At 36.1% G+C, this 15,769-nt stretch overlaps 1 protein-coding gene across 1 annotated transcript in view; it reads right to left on the bottom strand.

Moving 5' to 3' along the window:
• Positions 1 to 15,769, bottom strand: part of LOC149528232 (serine/threonine-protein kinase GRIK1-like) — a 147,245-nt gene that overhangs the window by 113,939 nt on the left and 17,537 nt on the right. The window contains exons 3-4 of the mRNA XM_089810955.1: positions 7,672 to 7,746; positions 7,530 to 7,574 (exon numbers count right to left, since the gene is read on the bottom strand). Coding sequence (XP_089667081.1) covers positions 7,530 to 7,574; positions 7,672 to 7,746 — 120 coding nt within the window. The remainder of the gene's footprint in view (positions 1 to 7,529; positions 7,575 to 7,671; positions 7,747 to 15,769) is intronic.

Genomic DNA, 15,769 nt, shown 5'->3' with positions numbered 1-15,769 from the left:
GAATTTGAGAGCATACAGCAAATGTATGATTTGAATAGCTGCCCCAAAATGTTAAGTAGCAAAGTTTCAGAACACTTTCAGCGTGTTGACAACCCTTTGTTTGAAGTTGCTGCTGATTGGACATCCAGCAATCCTCTTTTTGTGTTACATGATGGATCTTCTCTTGTTTGCCATGAAGAGGAAGAGTTTGATTTCAGACTTTGGGATCCTAGCTCAAATCCTAGCAGTGAATCCGGATCCCAGCATGGGACTAATGAATCAACTTCTGTTGCTTATCATTTGATCAGCCCGAACATATTTTCCGATTTCACCCCATTTAGGAGTTGGGTGAATTAGTTCTTGGTGGAGTATTTATACAAGGTTTGCGGTTAGACTTTCAGCATCCTTCATATTTAGAGCACCTATGCACTTGGGAATTCTTCCAGTTTACGCCGACAGTATGAATTTTGATGTCTATGGATGGTGATTTCAACTTTTGAGCAGCTCATTTCTTACATCATCCATTTAGGTCAGGTTTTCACATTCTACTGGATTATACATGGACCCTGGATATATTTCTATCTCATCATAGCAGCGAGGCAGGGTAACAGAGTTTGGGATCGAGGTGTTCGCAGATTGTATCTATGGTTGGACGAGGATTTTATGGTGGTCATGGTGTTGATCAGTTTACAGGTGCAAGTGTTAAGTTTTTTTAGAGAGTTATATGGAATCCAAGGATCCGGTTGAGAGATAGATTGCAGAGAGACCTCTGGCTTCACAGTATGGCCGAAATTGTTTTCAATTTGGATTACAAGGCTACCTGCAAACTCGTATGAGATCCTAGTACTAATTGCTTGAGGACAAGCAATTTTAAGGAGGGGAGATTTGTAATGTTCCCTTTTGGAACATTAGAAATATTGATTTTTTATTTTATGCAACATTAAATTAACTCTGAGACTTAGGCTCAAAATATTAAAAAGGTCGATTTAATGCTATATAAAGGACAAAGGGGCAAGGAGGAACAAGACGAAATGCCTTAGGGAAGTTGAAGAGCCACAAGGGAATAAGACGAAAACCAGTGAGGAGCCGAAGAGTCTTGGTTTGTGTGTTAAAAGGGGAAAGAGGCCCATTGTTAGGGATGCTTGATTTTATTATTCAGTTCAGTTTCCTCTCTTGTGAGAGTCTCTGAAAGCTTTAGCTTCAGCTAGTTGGAGGACGTAGCCCCTCGTGCTAGCCGACAATGGACACAAACCCATTGTCCCGGGAAACATCACTTTAGGTGTTTCATTTGCACCTATGGGTTCTTATCCTATCATTCCAATCCGACTGTAAAATCTGTATTTAGGATTGGTTTTTGTGTACTGGTTATTGTATTGTTCTTATCCTATCATTCCAATCCGACTGTAAAATCTGTATTTAGGATTGGTTTTTGTGTACTGGTTATTGTATTGTTGTTATATAATACAATAACATTTTAGCTGTTGGTTGTTATATTGCTGCTGTATAAGGCAATAACATTGTTTAAGGAATTATAAGAGTTTGTTGGTTTCATCTCATCAGTTTGTAATTCATGATTATATGTCCGACATCTGGAATGTTATTTTGGAAATAACGAATTGTTATCTTGTGGAGAACCGTTGGTTTTATTGAATGTCTTGTATTACATTTATTTATATTTGAATCTAATATTGTATTCAAGAAGTGGCTGGAAAAGTGTTGGTTGGCATTTCTACTATTTTTGAATGTGCTGGAAATTATCTGCATGTTTTATCTCTGAGTGTATTGTTGAAAGGAAACATCAGCAAATATTTTGTTCGGGATATTACAATGACTATATTCATCAAAGAATGCCTTCCTGAATGGTGAGTTACAAGAAGAGGCATACACGACACAATCTCAAGGTTGTCAATAAAGAACACCAAGTACTCAAAAAGCTGAAAGCACTCTATGGCTTCAAACAGGCTCCTTGGGCATAGTACCAGAAAATTAATAAGCACCTAACAAATCAAGGTCTCTAGAGGAGTCCTCACTCAAATCTACATTTCAGGACTACGAGAAGTGATATCATCATTCTAGTTATATATCTTGATGAATTGATAATCATTGGCAGTTCACCATCTTTGATTCAAGGAATCAAACAGAATCCATGCCAATCTTTTGATGTGACCAAACTTACGCTTCTCCACTCCTACCTAGGTGTTGAAGACTGGTAGCAGTCTGACATCATCTTCATCTCTCAGTCTCAACTGTGCAAGTGCTCTACTAGAAAACCCACATCTACACCTATGGAGCTTGGTTTGAAACTGTAAGTCAAAGTGAGTCTCCTATCAAAAATGAATTAGTGTTTAGGCAACTAGTGGGCAATTTCATCTATTTCATCGCCACTAGAACTGATCTCAAGTTGCAGTAAGTTGCATATCAAGCTTCATGACAACTCCTACTTCAAAACAATGGGTTGCAACGAAGCATATCCTGCACAATGTCAAGGGCACTAAAAGCATTGGTACCCTCTATGGACGAACAAAAGATCCCAGACTCATTGGGTAAACTGATTCTGATTGGAGAGGTTCTATTGATGACAAAAAGTCCACTTCCTAGGATGTCTTCAGATTGGGCACAAGTGGTATCACCTGGACCAGTAAGAAGCAACAGACTGGGTCTCTTTCCTCAATGAAAGTTGAGCATCAAGGAACAATTTAAGCAAATTGTGAGGCAGTTTTGCTTTGAGAGGCTCTTTCTGACATCCATACGTCTCAGGCAAGCCCTTCACCCCTCTTCTACGACAATCAAGGGGTCCTCAAACTTGCCAAAAATCTAGTCTTCTATGAGCAAACCAAGCATATTGACATTCATTATAACTCCATGCATCAGCTAGTTGAAGATAGATCCATGGATTTGCAATATGTTCCTAGAGTGGATCAAACCGCACATATTCTCACCGAGTCCCTCCCCTTCCAAATAAGTTGGCTAAGTTCAGGGGTATCCTTGGTGTAGTTGACAGATTGACCATTAAGGAAGGTTATTAGAATAATATCTCTAATTAACTTGTTTATTATTATTTTAAAGGTCAATATTGTGAATCTTGTAAATATTAGAATGTTTCTAATACTGTTTTGTTTTTTTGTTACAAGAATATTTCTAATAACAATGAGCATTTCATAATAGAAACATTGTCTTTCTAATCTATATATAAGTGTCTTGCTCATTCATTAATTCATCCAATATATTACCAAATTACCTATGGAATACATAACTCAAAAATGTCCTTAGTCAAAGTTATCACAGAAGGATGTGTTGCATAACACATGATTACATCAATGATACACTTCTCAAATTCCAAATAGAGTTCAACCACTGATTACCTCCCTATAATTGGGCACTTTGGTGCATTTACAATGGTTGAGTGCAAATCAAGAGGAAAGTGGACTTCTAATTTTGCTATCTATAACAACCTTAATTAAATTATATAAATCTCAACACATTGATGCAAAAAGACCAAACTGACATCTAAGCATTACAATTGCCAAAATCAACCAAAAAAGACCAAGTTCCAAAAGTGATATTTCTACCCACAATGGCTAAAAAATGATAGAAAGGTACTAACGTAGACAAAACATTATCCACTTTCATGGAAAATGGCACCTTAAAAGGAGTTCATAAGAAACCAAACAAAGCCTAAGAAGTTACAAAAAAATGTATTACTCAGCTACAACTGTGGAAAACTGCATTTTCTAAAAAATTCAAGCATTGAAATAGAACAATAACTACACTGTTGAAAAGATTACCCACATTTTTTTTAACAATAATAGGAGCCAAAATGACTAAGGGCCATTCCACAATCGACTATAAAACTAAAAACTGCCAACTATGAAGGGTGTGGAGGGAAACTTGACCCCACGATGCTAGCAGGAATGGAAATTTAGTTGTTTATATACCCAACCAAACAAAAATTTCCTCGTGAAAATGTGCATGTACTGTACACAAGTGAACCGGGACTAGGTTTATGCTAAGGTGGCTCTAGTTCAAATCCAATGTGGCTACTATAGTCGATGTGAACCAATAAGATTGTGACGCATGGATTATGTTGGTATGGTCAGTGGTAGTGTACCACATGGCACCACTGACCTCGTCAAATCTATGTGGACCATCATTGCTAAGTTGTTTATTGAGTTGTGAGCCACGTAAAATGCATAGAAAATCATGCCACGCAAATTGTTGGCTCCACTTTGAGTTGTAGGAAGTGTGTACAGGTGCCAACTAGAGTGTGAGGACTCTTGATAAAAACAGTACCCCAAAATTTCCCTCTATAGATTTTATCGAATAGAAAATAGACTTCCAAAGTTTTTAGAATATTACAAATAATATCCGTGAAATAATTGGAATAACCCAATAGAATAAAAACTATTTTAATTTTAGGCAAGAACCTACAACACAACTTGTGAGCCTCTCATGTGGGAGGTCTTGGGTTTGACTTTCTCTACTCAGCTTAACACATAAAAATAATTAATTACAACAAATAATAATAAATCATCTATTACCGATTTAAAAACTATTTTAATTTTTTTTAAGATCTGTACCATTTGTGCAGCATAGATAGACAAAACAAAAATTACTCATGCCACGGGGTCTGTTGCTCCAACTTGGACAATTTAACTATCAATGTTAGGGTTTTTGGAGCCTTCTGAACACGATGGCACTGTGTGATTTACCCCAAAGTGCTCTGAAATTTCAGGTTGCTCCTACAACTAGAACCACCATCCACTTTCAAATGGTTGTAGATTTAACCTTAGTGTCGAATTTGAGATCAACAAAATGCAATTTTGACTGAAAACAGCCTTTTGAATCCAATGTTAACCTCAAATCTAAACAAGTAAGCTCTCATTTTCTCTACAACACAAAGCCACGAAAAAACCAACCCCAAAATGTGCCAAATTTCTCTCAAATTGCAAACCAATTGCTGCTCTGTGGGATCTGATACTATGTAACGTTTGATTATGAGGGCAATCACCCAATATATAGAAGCCAGATGGAAAGCACAATAACAAGAGAGAGAACATGAGAAGTATAAATTGTATTCCTTCAATAATGCAATACAATAAAACAATTGAATTAAATATTACATAGGATACCCCTTGGTTATATAGCCGAGATGAGTACAAAAGAGTGAATGGGACAAGGTCAAATGTCATCGACTCATTACATAATAATCAATGCTATCATCCCATGAAAGGTGGATAGCTGATAGTGAGATTACACCACAAAAGGTGGATCACCCACCAAAGCTGAAGTCACATGTCCATTAAGTGTAAATCACCCCCCAAAGTGGAAAAATCCATCATAAAATAATAACATGAAAAGTCTACAGAACGTGGAAATGCTCCAACTACTCCAATGTAATTCCCTTAGTAAGCTCAAGTAAAGTGTAATTAGGACCTAGGTTACAAATAACCAAGGCAAAATGCCTTAACTACACCAACACTACAAACAAAACCAAGATGTACCAGTTTTCCAGATAACAACTTGCTCCTTTTCTTCGACAAAATGTGGTCAAACCATCTAATTCCTTTCACAAGCTGATGAATTTTCTTACTGTTACAATATTCTGAGGAATGTCTGAAAAAAAACAACATACATAATAATATATCATATTTGGTTGTTAATATTCCAAACATACCTACTTCTGACCTGAATTTTAAAGATTTATCACTAGATTTATTTACAACTTCAATCGGCCTGATGGATTTATAAATATTATCCATGGCTTTACTGTTAGACTCCCTATCTACATGAAATAGTTCCGGCTCTAAATAGCAAGCTGTTGTGTGCAAGGGAATGTGCATCATTTTTAAACCTGGTAATTATGGTTTCTAGAACAGTTCAATACCAGTTTCATCATGTTAAGTACATGAAAATGGAAAAACTCAAGTGGGATTATGAATATGTATACACGCAATACGCTCCAGTAAATTTATACTTAATTTATCTTGTTAGAAACAAAATAAGTGATGAAGCCCTTCTACGGCATAACAAAACAGTACTCTTCATTTACAATTGTCCAATGTTTTTTCCCCTTTTTGTTGTGACAGGTATATCTGTGACCAACCCGCCTTACCCCGGCCTTTAGTAGTTGGTGTTGGGGTTGGGAAGGGACGAGCTGTGGCAAGACTAATACCCTGCATATGCATGCAATAGCCCACACACCACATGCATCAGGTAAGCCCAGGCCTCAAAATTGAACTTGAGAGCAATGGGGAACAAACTCACAGCCCAATCCACCTCCACTACCCATGTGACCAACAATTGTCCAATGTTTCTGGGGATATACTCCATGTTGTTTTACATTTACATTTATTGTTGAGCACTACTAGCTGGCATTCCTAAGCACCAAAAATGAATGGAAGTGTTTAACATATATTCGGTGTATAGGAAAAATTAATTGGAATTATACCAAATCTGATCAATTAACTCAGAAATAGGAACATAAAATGAGTCAACCAAAAAATCATGTCAAGAAAAGATCTAGTACTGTAATGAGGAGTTCATCCAACAAACCACCATGTACTAATGGAATACTCAAAGCTACCTCATACTGTACATATTCATAATCTGTTCAGCAAAAATGAAAGCTTCAGTAGAAATACAGCATGTCAGAAAACTAACCTGCCGTCCACACCATGTCAAACAGCAAGACAACTCAATGCTAAAAGAGTGAAATAGCTTAGAAAATTCTCATAGAATGGGAGCCATTAATAATTTAACTGCTTCTTGCCAGATCACAATTTATATGTTGTAAAGTATTACTATTAACATATAGAACTTACAATTTTTCATAATGTGTATTCATTTTAACATATACTAGACCCTTTTAACCTGACCCAACTGGAAAGCTTCATCTTAGATTAGATCCTGCCTACATTCTCTGAGAACTTCTATGCATTCCTCTTTCCCACTTTCTTTTTTCAAATTCAAAAGGAGAAGTGGATCCAACGTCCAAAGTAATTTGTTATTCTTACATAGATGGACTTAATTTAAATTCATGGGCATATGATACCTATGGTTGTACAACACTCAATAATTGACTTAAGAAAACCATGCAAAAGGCACAAGAAAATGCCCAGTTAAAATAATCATTCAAATTTTACATGGCTGTGTCAAGTTGTTCAGAAAAATAATCTCCTCATATTCAAATGCAAACCATGCACATATTTCATTTGAATCGTTTAAAATACACTGGCTTGTCCATAATTTCATTTTAATCATTTAAAATAGAAAAGCAAGAGTCGTAAGATCATAAAACATCAGCTATCTAAGCTTGATATTTTCATTAAATAGAAATATAGCAGGGCCTAGAAAATTAGCCTCCTCTCCTACTGAATGAATTAGGACCCAGGTTCCATTATTCATTTGCCCCATAAAGCCAGGTGTCCCACATAATAGGCCAAAAAATATTTTTTCACAAAACAACTCATTAAAGAAAACTGTATACTGAAGAGAAGTTTTCTTATGGTTAAAGAGTAAAGACTTTAAAAAGAAACGGAAATGAAGCTTACTTTAATGGCATAACGCTTCCCATCTTTTGTGCTTCTATGAAGTACCTAATTACAGGTATGTCATCATTATCATCAAAATGCCATTCTAGAAATTTTTTAGAACTCACAATGAATCAATGCATAGGCATAAGCTTTTGCATACCACTTTGCCATAGCTCCCTGTTCCAATTTTACACTCCCGAACATATTCATTGATCATTTTGTTGCCATCTGAGTCCTGCAGATGATAGCAATTTCAAAACACAAAGTGCATAAACCTAAATGTAATTTTGATTCTCTTTACAATCTAAAAGATCTAATAACTTAAGCTATGGAAGATAAAACTGAGATACATGGCTACTGCTAACAGAGATCGTCAAGTAAGCTCACTTTGACCAAAAATACAATTAAAACCTGACTACTTTCCTTGAGTAGGACTCAACCTACTCAGTTGGCACTTGTGCAGTATAAAAGAGCAACAATGCATGAGATCAGCAATCTTTTAATTACCATTGGATCAGCTTTATCTGGAAACCAGCATAAGGCATTGCAAGACTTTGGCGGCAAATTTTCAAGGCCGTTTACATTTTTGCATGGGGAATATGTATAAGAGTCACAACCAAACAAGGGAAAGGATGGAGAACAGATTAAGGTTTGGGATAATTTTCTTTGAAAATAGTTCAAAATAGGAGATCGAAGACTCCCCAGAGTCCACTTTATATCACTTCTTCGTTGCTTAATAAGAGGCGATTTCATAAGAAACGGTTATTAAAAAACTTGTTCCAGTCATGGTTCTCAAAGTTGTACAGTATTCTGTCAGGCAAGTAAATCAACCACAAAGTGACCACTCACCATTCCTGAGCTACCACATGTCCAAAGTACAGATCCACAGGATGTAATTCATAGACTTGCATGACAAAAAAAACACACAAAATGGAAGTTAAACATTACAATAATGTGGCATTTTGGTCTTTTTTAGCAACTTTGCCCGTGTCATTTCCTTACGCAACATCTGCAAGTTTGAAACAAATTTGAGGAGCAAGTATTTATAATTTTCAAATTCGAAGACAAATGGTTTTTATTCTAAAGCATTGCAAGCATGTAGTTTCTTTCTGGGAAAAAAATGGTTTTAAAGCATGTTTGGAAGCGTTGAACTCATTTACTTCCACAAAACATTTTAAGGGGATTTTTTTTTATTGATATTCAAGTCGCAATATTTTAATTTTAAATACTGTTATTTCTAATTGAACATGCAGCATTAAAAAAAAATATGATTTTACAAATGGTATGTGAGCATACAATGGCATCACTATCAAGAAGTGGAAGTTGACTCACTGCTAAAGCTCACAATCACAAGGATGCTGCTTGGAAATACACAACACACCTCCAAGGGTTGTTGTTTGCAACTGCTATAGAATGATGGTTTATGGAAGCATCAATTGCCTCAAGAGTCGCCTCGCATGTATAATTTTGTCTTAACATGAAAGTGCGTCCCATTGCCACAACTAACATAGAACAAAATATACATATACCCCTCACGTTATAGGATTAGGGGAATTTGGAAAGGATCCAAACAAACACAACAATAGTAGTAGTCATTACTCCTAATGCGCTACTAAAAAAAATAGAGGTGATATGGCTAAGATTGTGGGCTCTAGCTGTGGTCTATGCATTTCCAACACATCCATCTTGTATAGCTTGAGCAAAATCCCATCATAGTATTTTTTTCTACCTCAAACACAACCTTCTCTTCAAAGGACGATATACAGTAAAGTGATGCACAAGAAAGCAGATTGTGATATTGCTATCAGGATCTAACTATGTAGTTTTTCTAGTCAAACTCATCGACCCATGTTTCATGAGTAGTAATTCACACGAATCCATCTCTCATGAGAATAAATGGAATTGCTTAGTACTCAATGGATCTAGGTGATGCTCATAGAGGTGATGCTCAGAGAGGTGAAGCACCAGGACTTCCCGGGAGATAACCCATCCCAGTACTACTCCAACTTGAGCTAACCCATGTTTCATGAGTAGTGATTCACACAAATCCATCTCTCATGAGAATAAATGGTACACTTAGCACAAATTAGATTGAGGTGATGCTCACAGAGGTGAAGCATCGGGTCTTCCTAGGTGGTCATCCATCCCAACACTACTCCAGCTTGAGAACATGTGTAATGAGTTTTGAGTGCTCAAACTGGAGTAGTACTGGGATGGGCCTCTCGAGAAGTCACGGTGCTTCACCTCTGTGAGCATCACCTAGATCCAATAAGTGGTAAGTGTTCCATTTATTCTCATAAGAGATGGATTCGTTTGAATCACTACTCATGAAACATGGGTCAATGAGTTTGACTCAAAAAACTAGACTGTTAAATCCTAATAGCAATATCACAATTTGAGTTGCTGTGGAAAATATCTCCTACTTCCAAGAAAGCGGATAGCGCTTGAACTTCTGATATTATTACAACATTCCTTTCAATGTGGCAAAGTCCATATAGGGATTTTCACTCACAATATTGATAATTGCAATGAAAGGGTACACGGCACCCTCGCCATGTCACTTAAGTGTGTGCTCCAAAATGTTGAATTAAAAGAAAATTCAACTATGGAAGAATAGAGGAAGCAAGGCATAAATAAGGATACTCCATAATTTCAAACAAATGAATTAAGACTATAGCCTTATGAACTATCTAGCACTTTTGAATGGTAAGATGGTGTTTTCAAAGTCTGAAGACGCCACTAATAAATTAAAGAATGAAAAACACGAGACTTGTGCTAGAGAAGATCATGTTAGAGATAGGCCTTGAAAATGTTGTCCAAGTTGTATTTAATAATGAAGCCGAATACAAGGTGACAAGGATACCATGTCAAAAGAGGCATCCATCATTTTTTTGGATCCCCTTAACTATCCATTGCCTTGACCTCCTTGTGAGAAACGTGGAAAAATTGACTAGATGAGACTAGATCTTAGAGAAGCCAAGAATGTCACAAAAATGTTTATAATCACACTCTTGCATCATCAAGTTGATGAAAGCTTGTACAGGAAGGCACAGCAAGGTTTGCAACTATCTTTCTCACATTGCAAGGTATGTTTAGACACCTAAATTTGTCCATACCCGATCACACTGGACTTTACCCTGTCCTAGCCATTAATCAAATAAATAATTATTATTTATTTAATTCATTCATTTAGCATTTGCCTTAACCTCACACTTAATTACATAAATATAATTAAGTTTTATCCTATACCACAAATCATCCAACTAAGTCAATTGATTTTGATTAATTAATCTCCATTACAATTTCCTCAAAAAGTTAAATCCACATCACCCATGATCCTTGTCAATTTAATCCAATTGATTAAATCCATCTATGAGGATCAAAATTTCCCCTCTCCGTCACTTGACCAATGTCCCTACTTCCTCACGCTCTCACATGTATGACCATACCTACCTAGCCTACTCCTTGCTCAAAGGTGTAAGCATGCTCATACATATGCAGACATCCAAGACTTATCGTACATATTAAGTTTATTTAGGTCCTAGGAATCTTGCTAGAAGTCTTAGTTTCCATAAAATCTTATCTTTTAATGCTGTCAAATTTCCACAGTACGTGATATAATTCACTTGTGAATGACAAAAAGTCGTACACAACTGAATCCAGAAGTAACAAGTGAATCTTACATTTTGTCATTACTTCTTGAGGCCAACGTACTTAATATTTATCATGTTAGCAGTGTCATGTCATAGGACTAACACACATGCCATGATCTTTTATAATTCTATGTCTTGCCTTGCTTATATAAGCAAAGTACCTCTTAGATATTGTAACATCTAATTTCTCAAAATAATCAATGAATCATATTGTATACTTGATTAGTGGAATAGCATGTATTGCTGTTGGTTCTCTCTTGTGTTTTATGTGGAAGGTTGGTGTTGCAGATCATAATTTATCTTGGTTGTTCACTTTGAGGTTTGAATCTGGCAAGCCCCTTTCCCAATTTAGATAGTTTCTACTATCAGGTTCTTTCTATTGTGATTTGAGTTTTTTGGATTATCTTATAAATTCCCATATGGTTTTCTCTTGCATTTTAATACAATCTTGAGAATCAGAAAGACTTACAAAGATTTGATGATCATATATTACATGTGTCATTTTTGTTTGCTATAGCAATAACATTTTTTACTATTTGCTTGTGTTCGGAGGGTCAAGAAAGTCAGATTTGTAATTTGTTTTACTGAATTTGGCCACCATTTTGTTGGCACATTGATGATGTGCAGTAAGTTTAGATAGAACTTTGTGTCAGATCATCATTTGTGTGTTGTCATTGCTGACAACCAAATGATCTCCAGGCATCAGATCGGTTATACCAGCAACAGGATTAATCAGAGAGTTCAAACAGTAAAGTATAGGATGAACTGGGTAAAGACAGTCAGAATGTTTTGGATACAAGATGAATGTTTTTGTACATTATGAGTGATGGCTTACAGGATATGTTTGTAGACATGTTTTAAGATGATTATGAAGATAAAATTACCGGGTGTGTACAAGAAGTAAAGATTTGTCAACGATTACAGGTAACAAGATGAATGTTGAAGTCTGTAGCTGCGATAGAGATCTTTATCTCTAATTTTATGAGATAGAAATATGTTTGTTATGATCGTTATGGTCATCTTCATCTGAAAGACATATTTGTGATTATATTTAAGTTAATGTTATGACGAAAGACATGTGCCATACGTCATGTGAAGAGGCATGCATATAAAAATGCGAAGTGTTGAATATGTATAAATATAAAAGGTCTTATTTTTGGGACTCAAAGAGACCTTCGTGCAAAAGATGAAGTCTTATGCAATCTATTTATGTGATTGCTTGGTATTTTGTAAATCAATCAAGTGGAAAGCCGTGTACTTGAACATTTTATGATCAATAAAAGTCATATTTTTCTGGTGTGGCTGGGTTTTCCCTTCTAGTGGAAGGTTTTTCCCAGGATAAATACATTGCGTCTTTTGTTTATTATTTCTGCTCTTCTTTATTGATGTTTATCTCTATTAACAATGAAGAACAATTAAAAGACAGAGTTGACTTGAAAGATTCAATAAACCAATACAGATTGAGATAGAGATTGGTAAATAGAGTGGACATGTGTGAAGAGAATGAAATGAAGGCACATAATTCAAGGTATTGATTCTCACTCTATAGACTTGAATTGATTTTGAGGCCAACCTAAAAAAACACGTTTAGGGTTTTTCCACCACCTCAAGAACAATATAAAAGTATTGTCAGATCGATGTGAGATGAGAGAGGAAGTGTTATGAAGCGAAGCTTGTTAAGTATAATTGTAGTATAGTGTGTCTAGAGCAGAGAATTGATAAGGAGCATAAAGGATATGTCATGCAATAGGTGCAATATTCAGATCAAGCTACACTTGTTGATTTTAACAAGTTGACAAGCAAAATCCTTTAGCAAGGTCACTCTTAACAGATTTGAAGAGACAAATCCTCTAACAGATTTGAACAGACAAATCCTCTACCCAATTGACTCTTAGGAGTTACTAAATCCCTTAATTGGGTAGATCTAATCAATCTTTATTGTAAAGTTTCTAACAAGGTTTAACATTCTTAACAGGGTGAGCATAAAAAGCTCTTAACAAGGCAACTTGATTACTGCCATAGTGAAGAATCATGGGTGACAATTCACGCCGTGGTTTTCCCCTCTAACGAAGGGTTTTCCTTGGGAAAAATACAAATACTTGTGTCAATCATGTGTTGATGTTTGAATTTAGTTTGTTATTACTTAGTTATTTCATTTGCATGTTTCGTACTAAGCAGATTGGTATTGAAATTGTTTAAAGTTTTAACTACACTAATTCACTTCCCCCCCCCCCCAAATGTCTCCTACTATTAACACATTTACCACAATAGCAGACAAGGATTTGAAACACAATTTTGGTAAGAAACATTTTCTTGGCGTATTTTCAACTCAAACAAACCTTGACATTGCCCTCATGAGGCCACACAAACAACTCTTGACTATAAATTTACCTCTGTTTGAGATCGAGTTCTTCAATACAAAAAACAATAGGAAGAGGTCATGTGGCCCTGCCTCGTGTTAAAGTTTGTAGCTGCAATAAAGATCTTTATCTCTCAAAATCTGGACGTTATTACCATTATTGTCATCTTAAGCTAAAAAGAACACTTAAGTTTAATTTGTAATATTAAATGTAAATGACATGTGTCATTCACATGCATTGAGGCATGAATATTTGAAGAGTTATAATTAATTATAGGAGTTATAAGAATCTCAAGAGACCTTTGGTTATAATGTGAAGAGTCTCTCCTATTGTTATTTATTCGCATCAAGCAAAGGGTATTGTACGCTTGAACTTTTATGATCAATCAAATGATATTTTTGTTGTGTGGTTGGGTTTTTCCCTTCATTCTAGAAGGGTTTTCCCAGGATACTTCTGGTGTAAATTGTTTCAGTTTTTTACTCTTTCTTTTTGTTGTTTATCATCATTGATTTCTAGGCTAAAACTTAACATGGTGTCAGAGCCAACATTAACGGGTTTTTGTCGTTATCTTTTGATTGTTAAATCTAATGCTACTATACGTAGTAATGCATGATCATCTTCTTTTGCAATTCGTCTAGGAAACCACCAATGGTGGAGACGACAAGTTGAAAATTCATTGTCTGTGGAGAGACAGTATAGTTAAAATAGCGTCTCTAAAATCTCTTCAAGCAATCATTACAGAGGAGGATCTCTTTGCCAGGTATTTGTGTGTTATAGTTGTAACTATAAACTGCTATAGCATTGTATATCTGGCAGTATTCTATGTTTGGGATTTGTCAAAGGAAGAGCTTTCTCTTCTCTTTTTGTGTTTGCATGTGCGATTTTTTAATGGATTTTGGCCATTTATTTGTTTTGATGTCATGACTCTTAGTCTTGGCTCCATTCGTATGTATTAAATTTCATTATTTCGGGTTATATTTTGGAGGTATTGTTCGTTTAGTAAGAATGTCAGGAGTTTATCTTCCATTGTTTTCTAATTCTATATGGTCGGGGCATCAATGTTGCAGGGCTTGCATTATTGTTATGCTCCTCTGGCAATTCCTTTTATCTGCATCAGTTTGGCGTTCTTTGTCATAACCAATTTGGTTCGCTTCAGTTCTTTTATTATCTTGTGTTGATAGCTTTGTAACGTCAAGTAAATTTTTGTGGTGGACTGCCAAGACCTTGTCTGCTCGCAGAGTATAAAATGATATTCGTAGATGCTATGTTAATTGCTATTTTTAATTCGCATGGGTTATCTGACTGCATCTTTAATTGATTTCTTTGATAACGGTTTCTACCACCAACAACTATCTCTACATGCAACTTTCATGATTGTTGTCTTTTATATCGAGTTGGTCTACCTTTGTTTTCTTTGGATTGAAATGATTAAGCTTCGTTTGGTTGACATTTGTCCATATCATGTTTCGAGCTCTCTTTATTATTTATGATCATACTTTTATTGTGGCGGTCAATTATGGTTCTATCGAGTACCTTCAAAGAATCATGTTAATCATTCTGTACCTTCAAAGAATCATCATGTTTGAAAAAAAAGGACCAGCGAAGACACAGAGAGCATTGTAACAAGCATTGCTTTCCTTGTTTTAATTCAATCTGGAAGATCGTCTATAAAATCGGGCACTCGATATATATGTAGAAATCATTTTAGTTGGTATAGAGATGAGGGAAGATACGGGAGAGCGAGTGCTGCAAGTTGAGGGGGATACAGTGGTGGATTAAGTTGGGGATTTTGCCCCCCATCTCCTCCTTTGTTGATCAACTTCGACAAGTTGCTGCCGATGGCCGTCGGAAGTATCATATCTTGTATCATGGGCATGAAAATAAGAAGACTAAGAAAAGAAGATTGTTCGCATCGAGAGGTATCAACGCGATATGCATTAAAGGCTTATAAAATAACAACAGGACACACCATGGGGGCGCCATTGACTACTATAGTGATGTGCACACAAGCCTCTAATGTAACTGCGACAATGAAAACGATATGCTCCAGCACAGGCACGGCAGGTACTTCCACTCTTGCGAAAGCAATAGGAACAGAAGAAGCCCATATGACCATGTCCCTTAGTGAGTCGGAGGCGATGCAAATGCAATTGTGTCACTATCCTACTGTCTATCCAGAGGCACTTACAAAGCACGACGAGGTCATTGCAATCATAGATTTGTTCATGTTCACTCTCACCCGCTT

Source organism: Cupressus sempervirens, chromosome 11 (assembly GCF_028749045.1).
Source record: "Cupressus sempervirens isolate cs-2001-9-10 chromosome 11, ASM2874904v1, whole genome shotgun sequence".
Lineage (NCBI taxonomy): Eukaryota > Viridiplantae > Streptophyta > Pinopsida > Cupressales > Cupressaceae > Cupressus > Cupressus sempervirens.
This window is presented reverse-complemented; position numbering and strand designations above follow the sequence as displayed.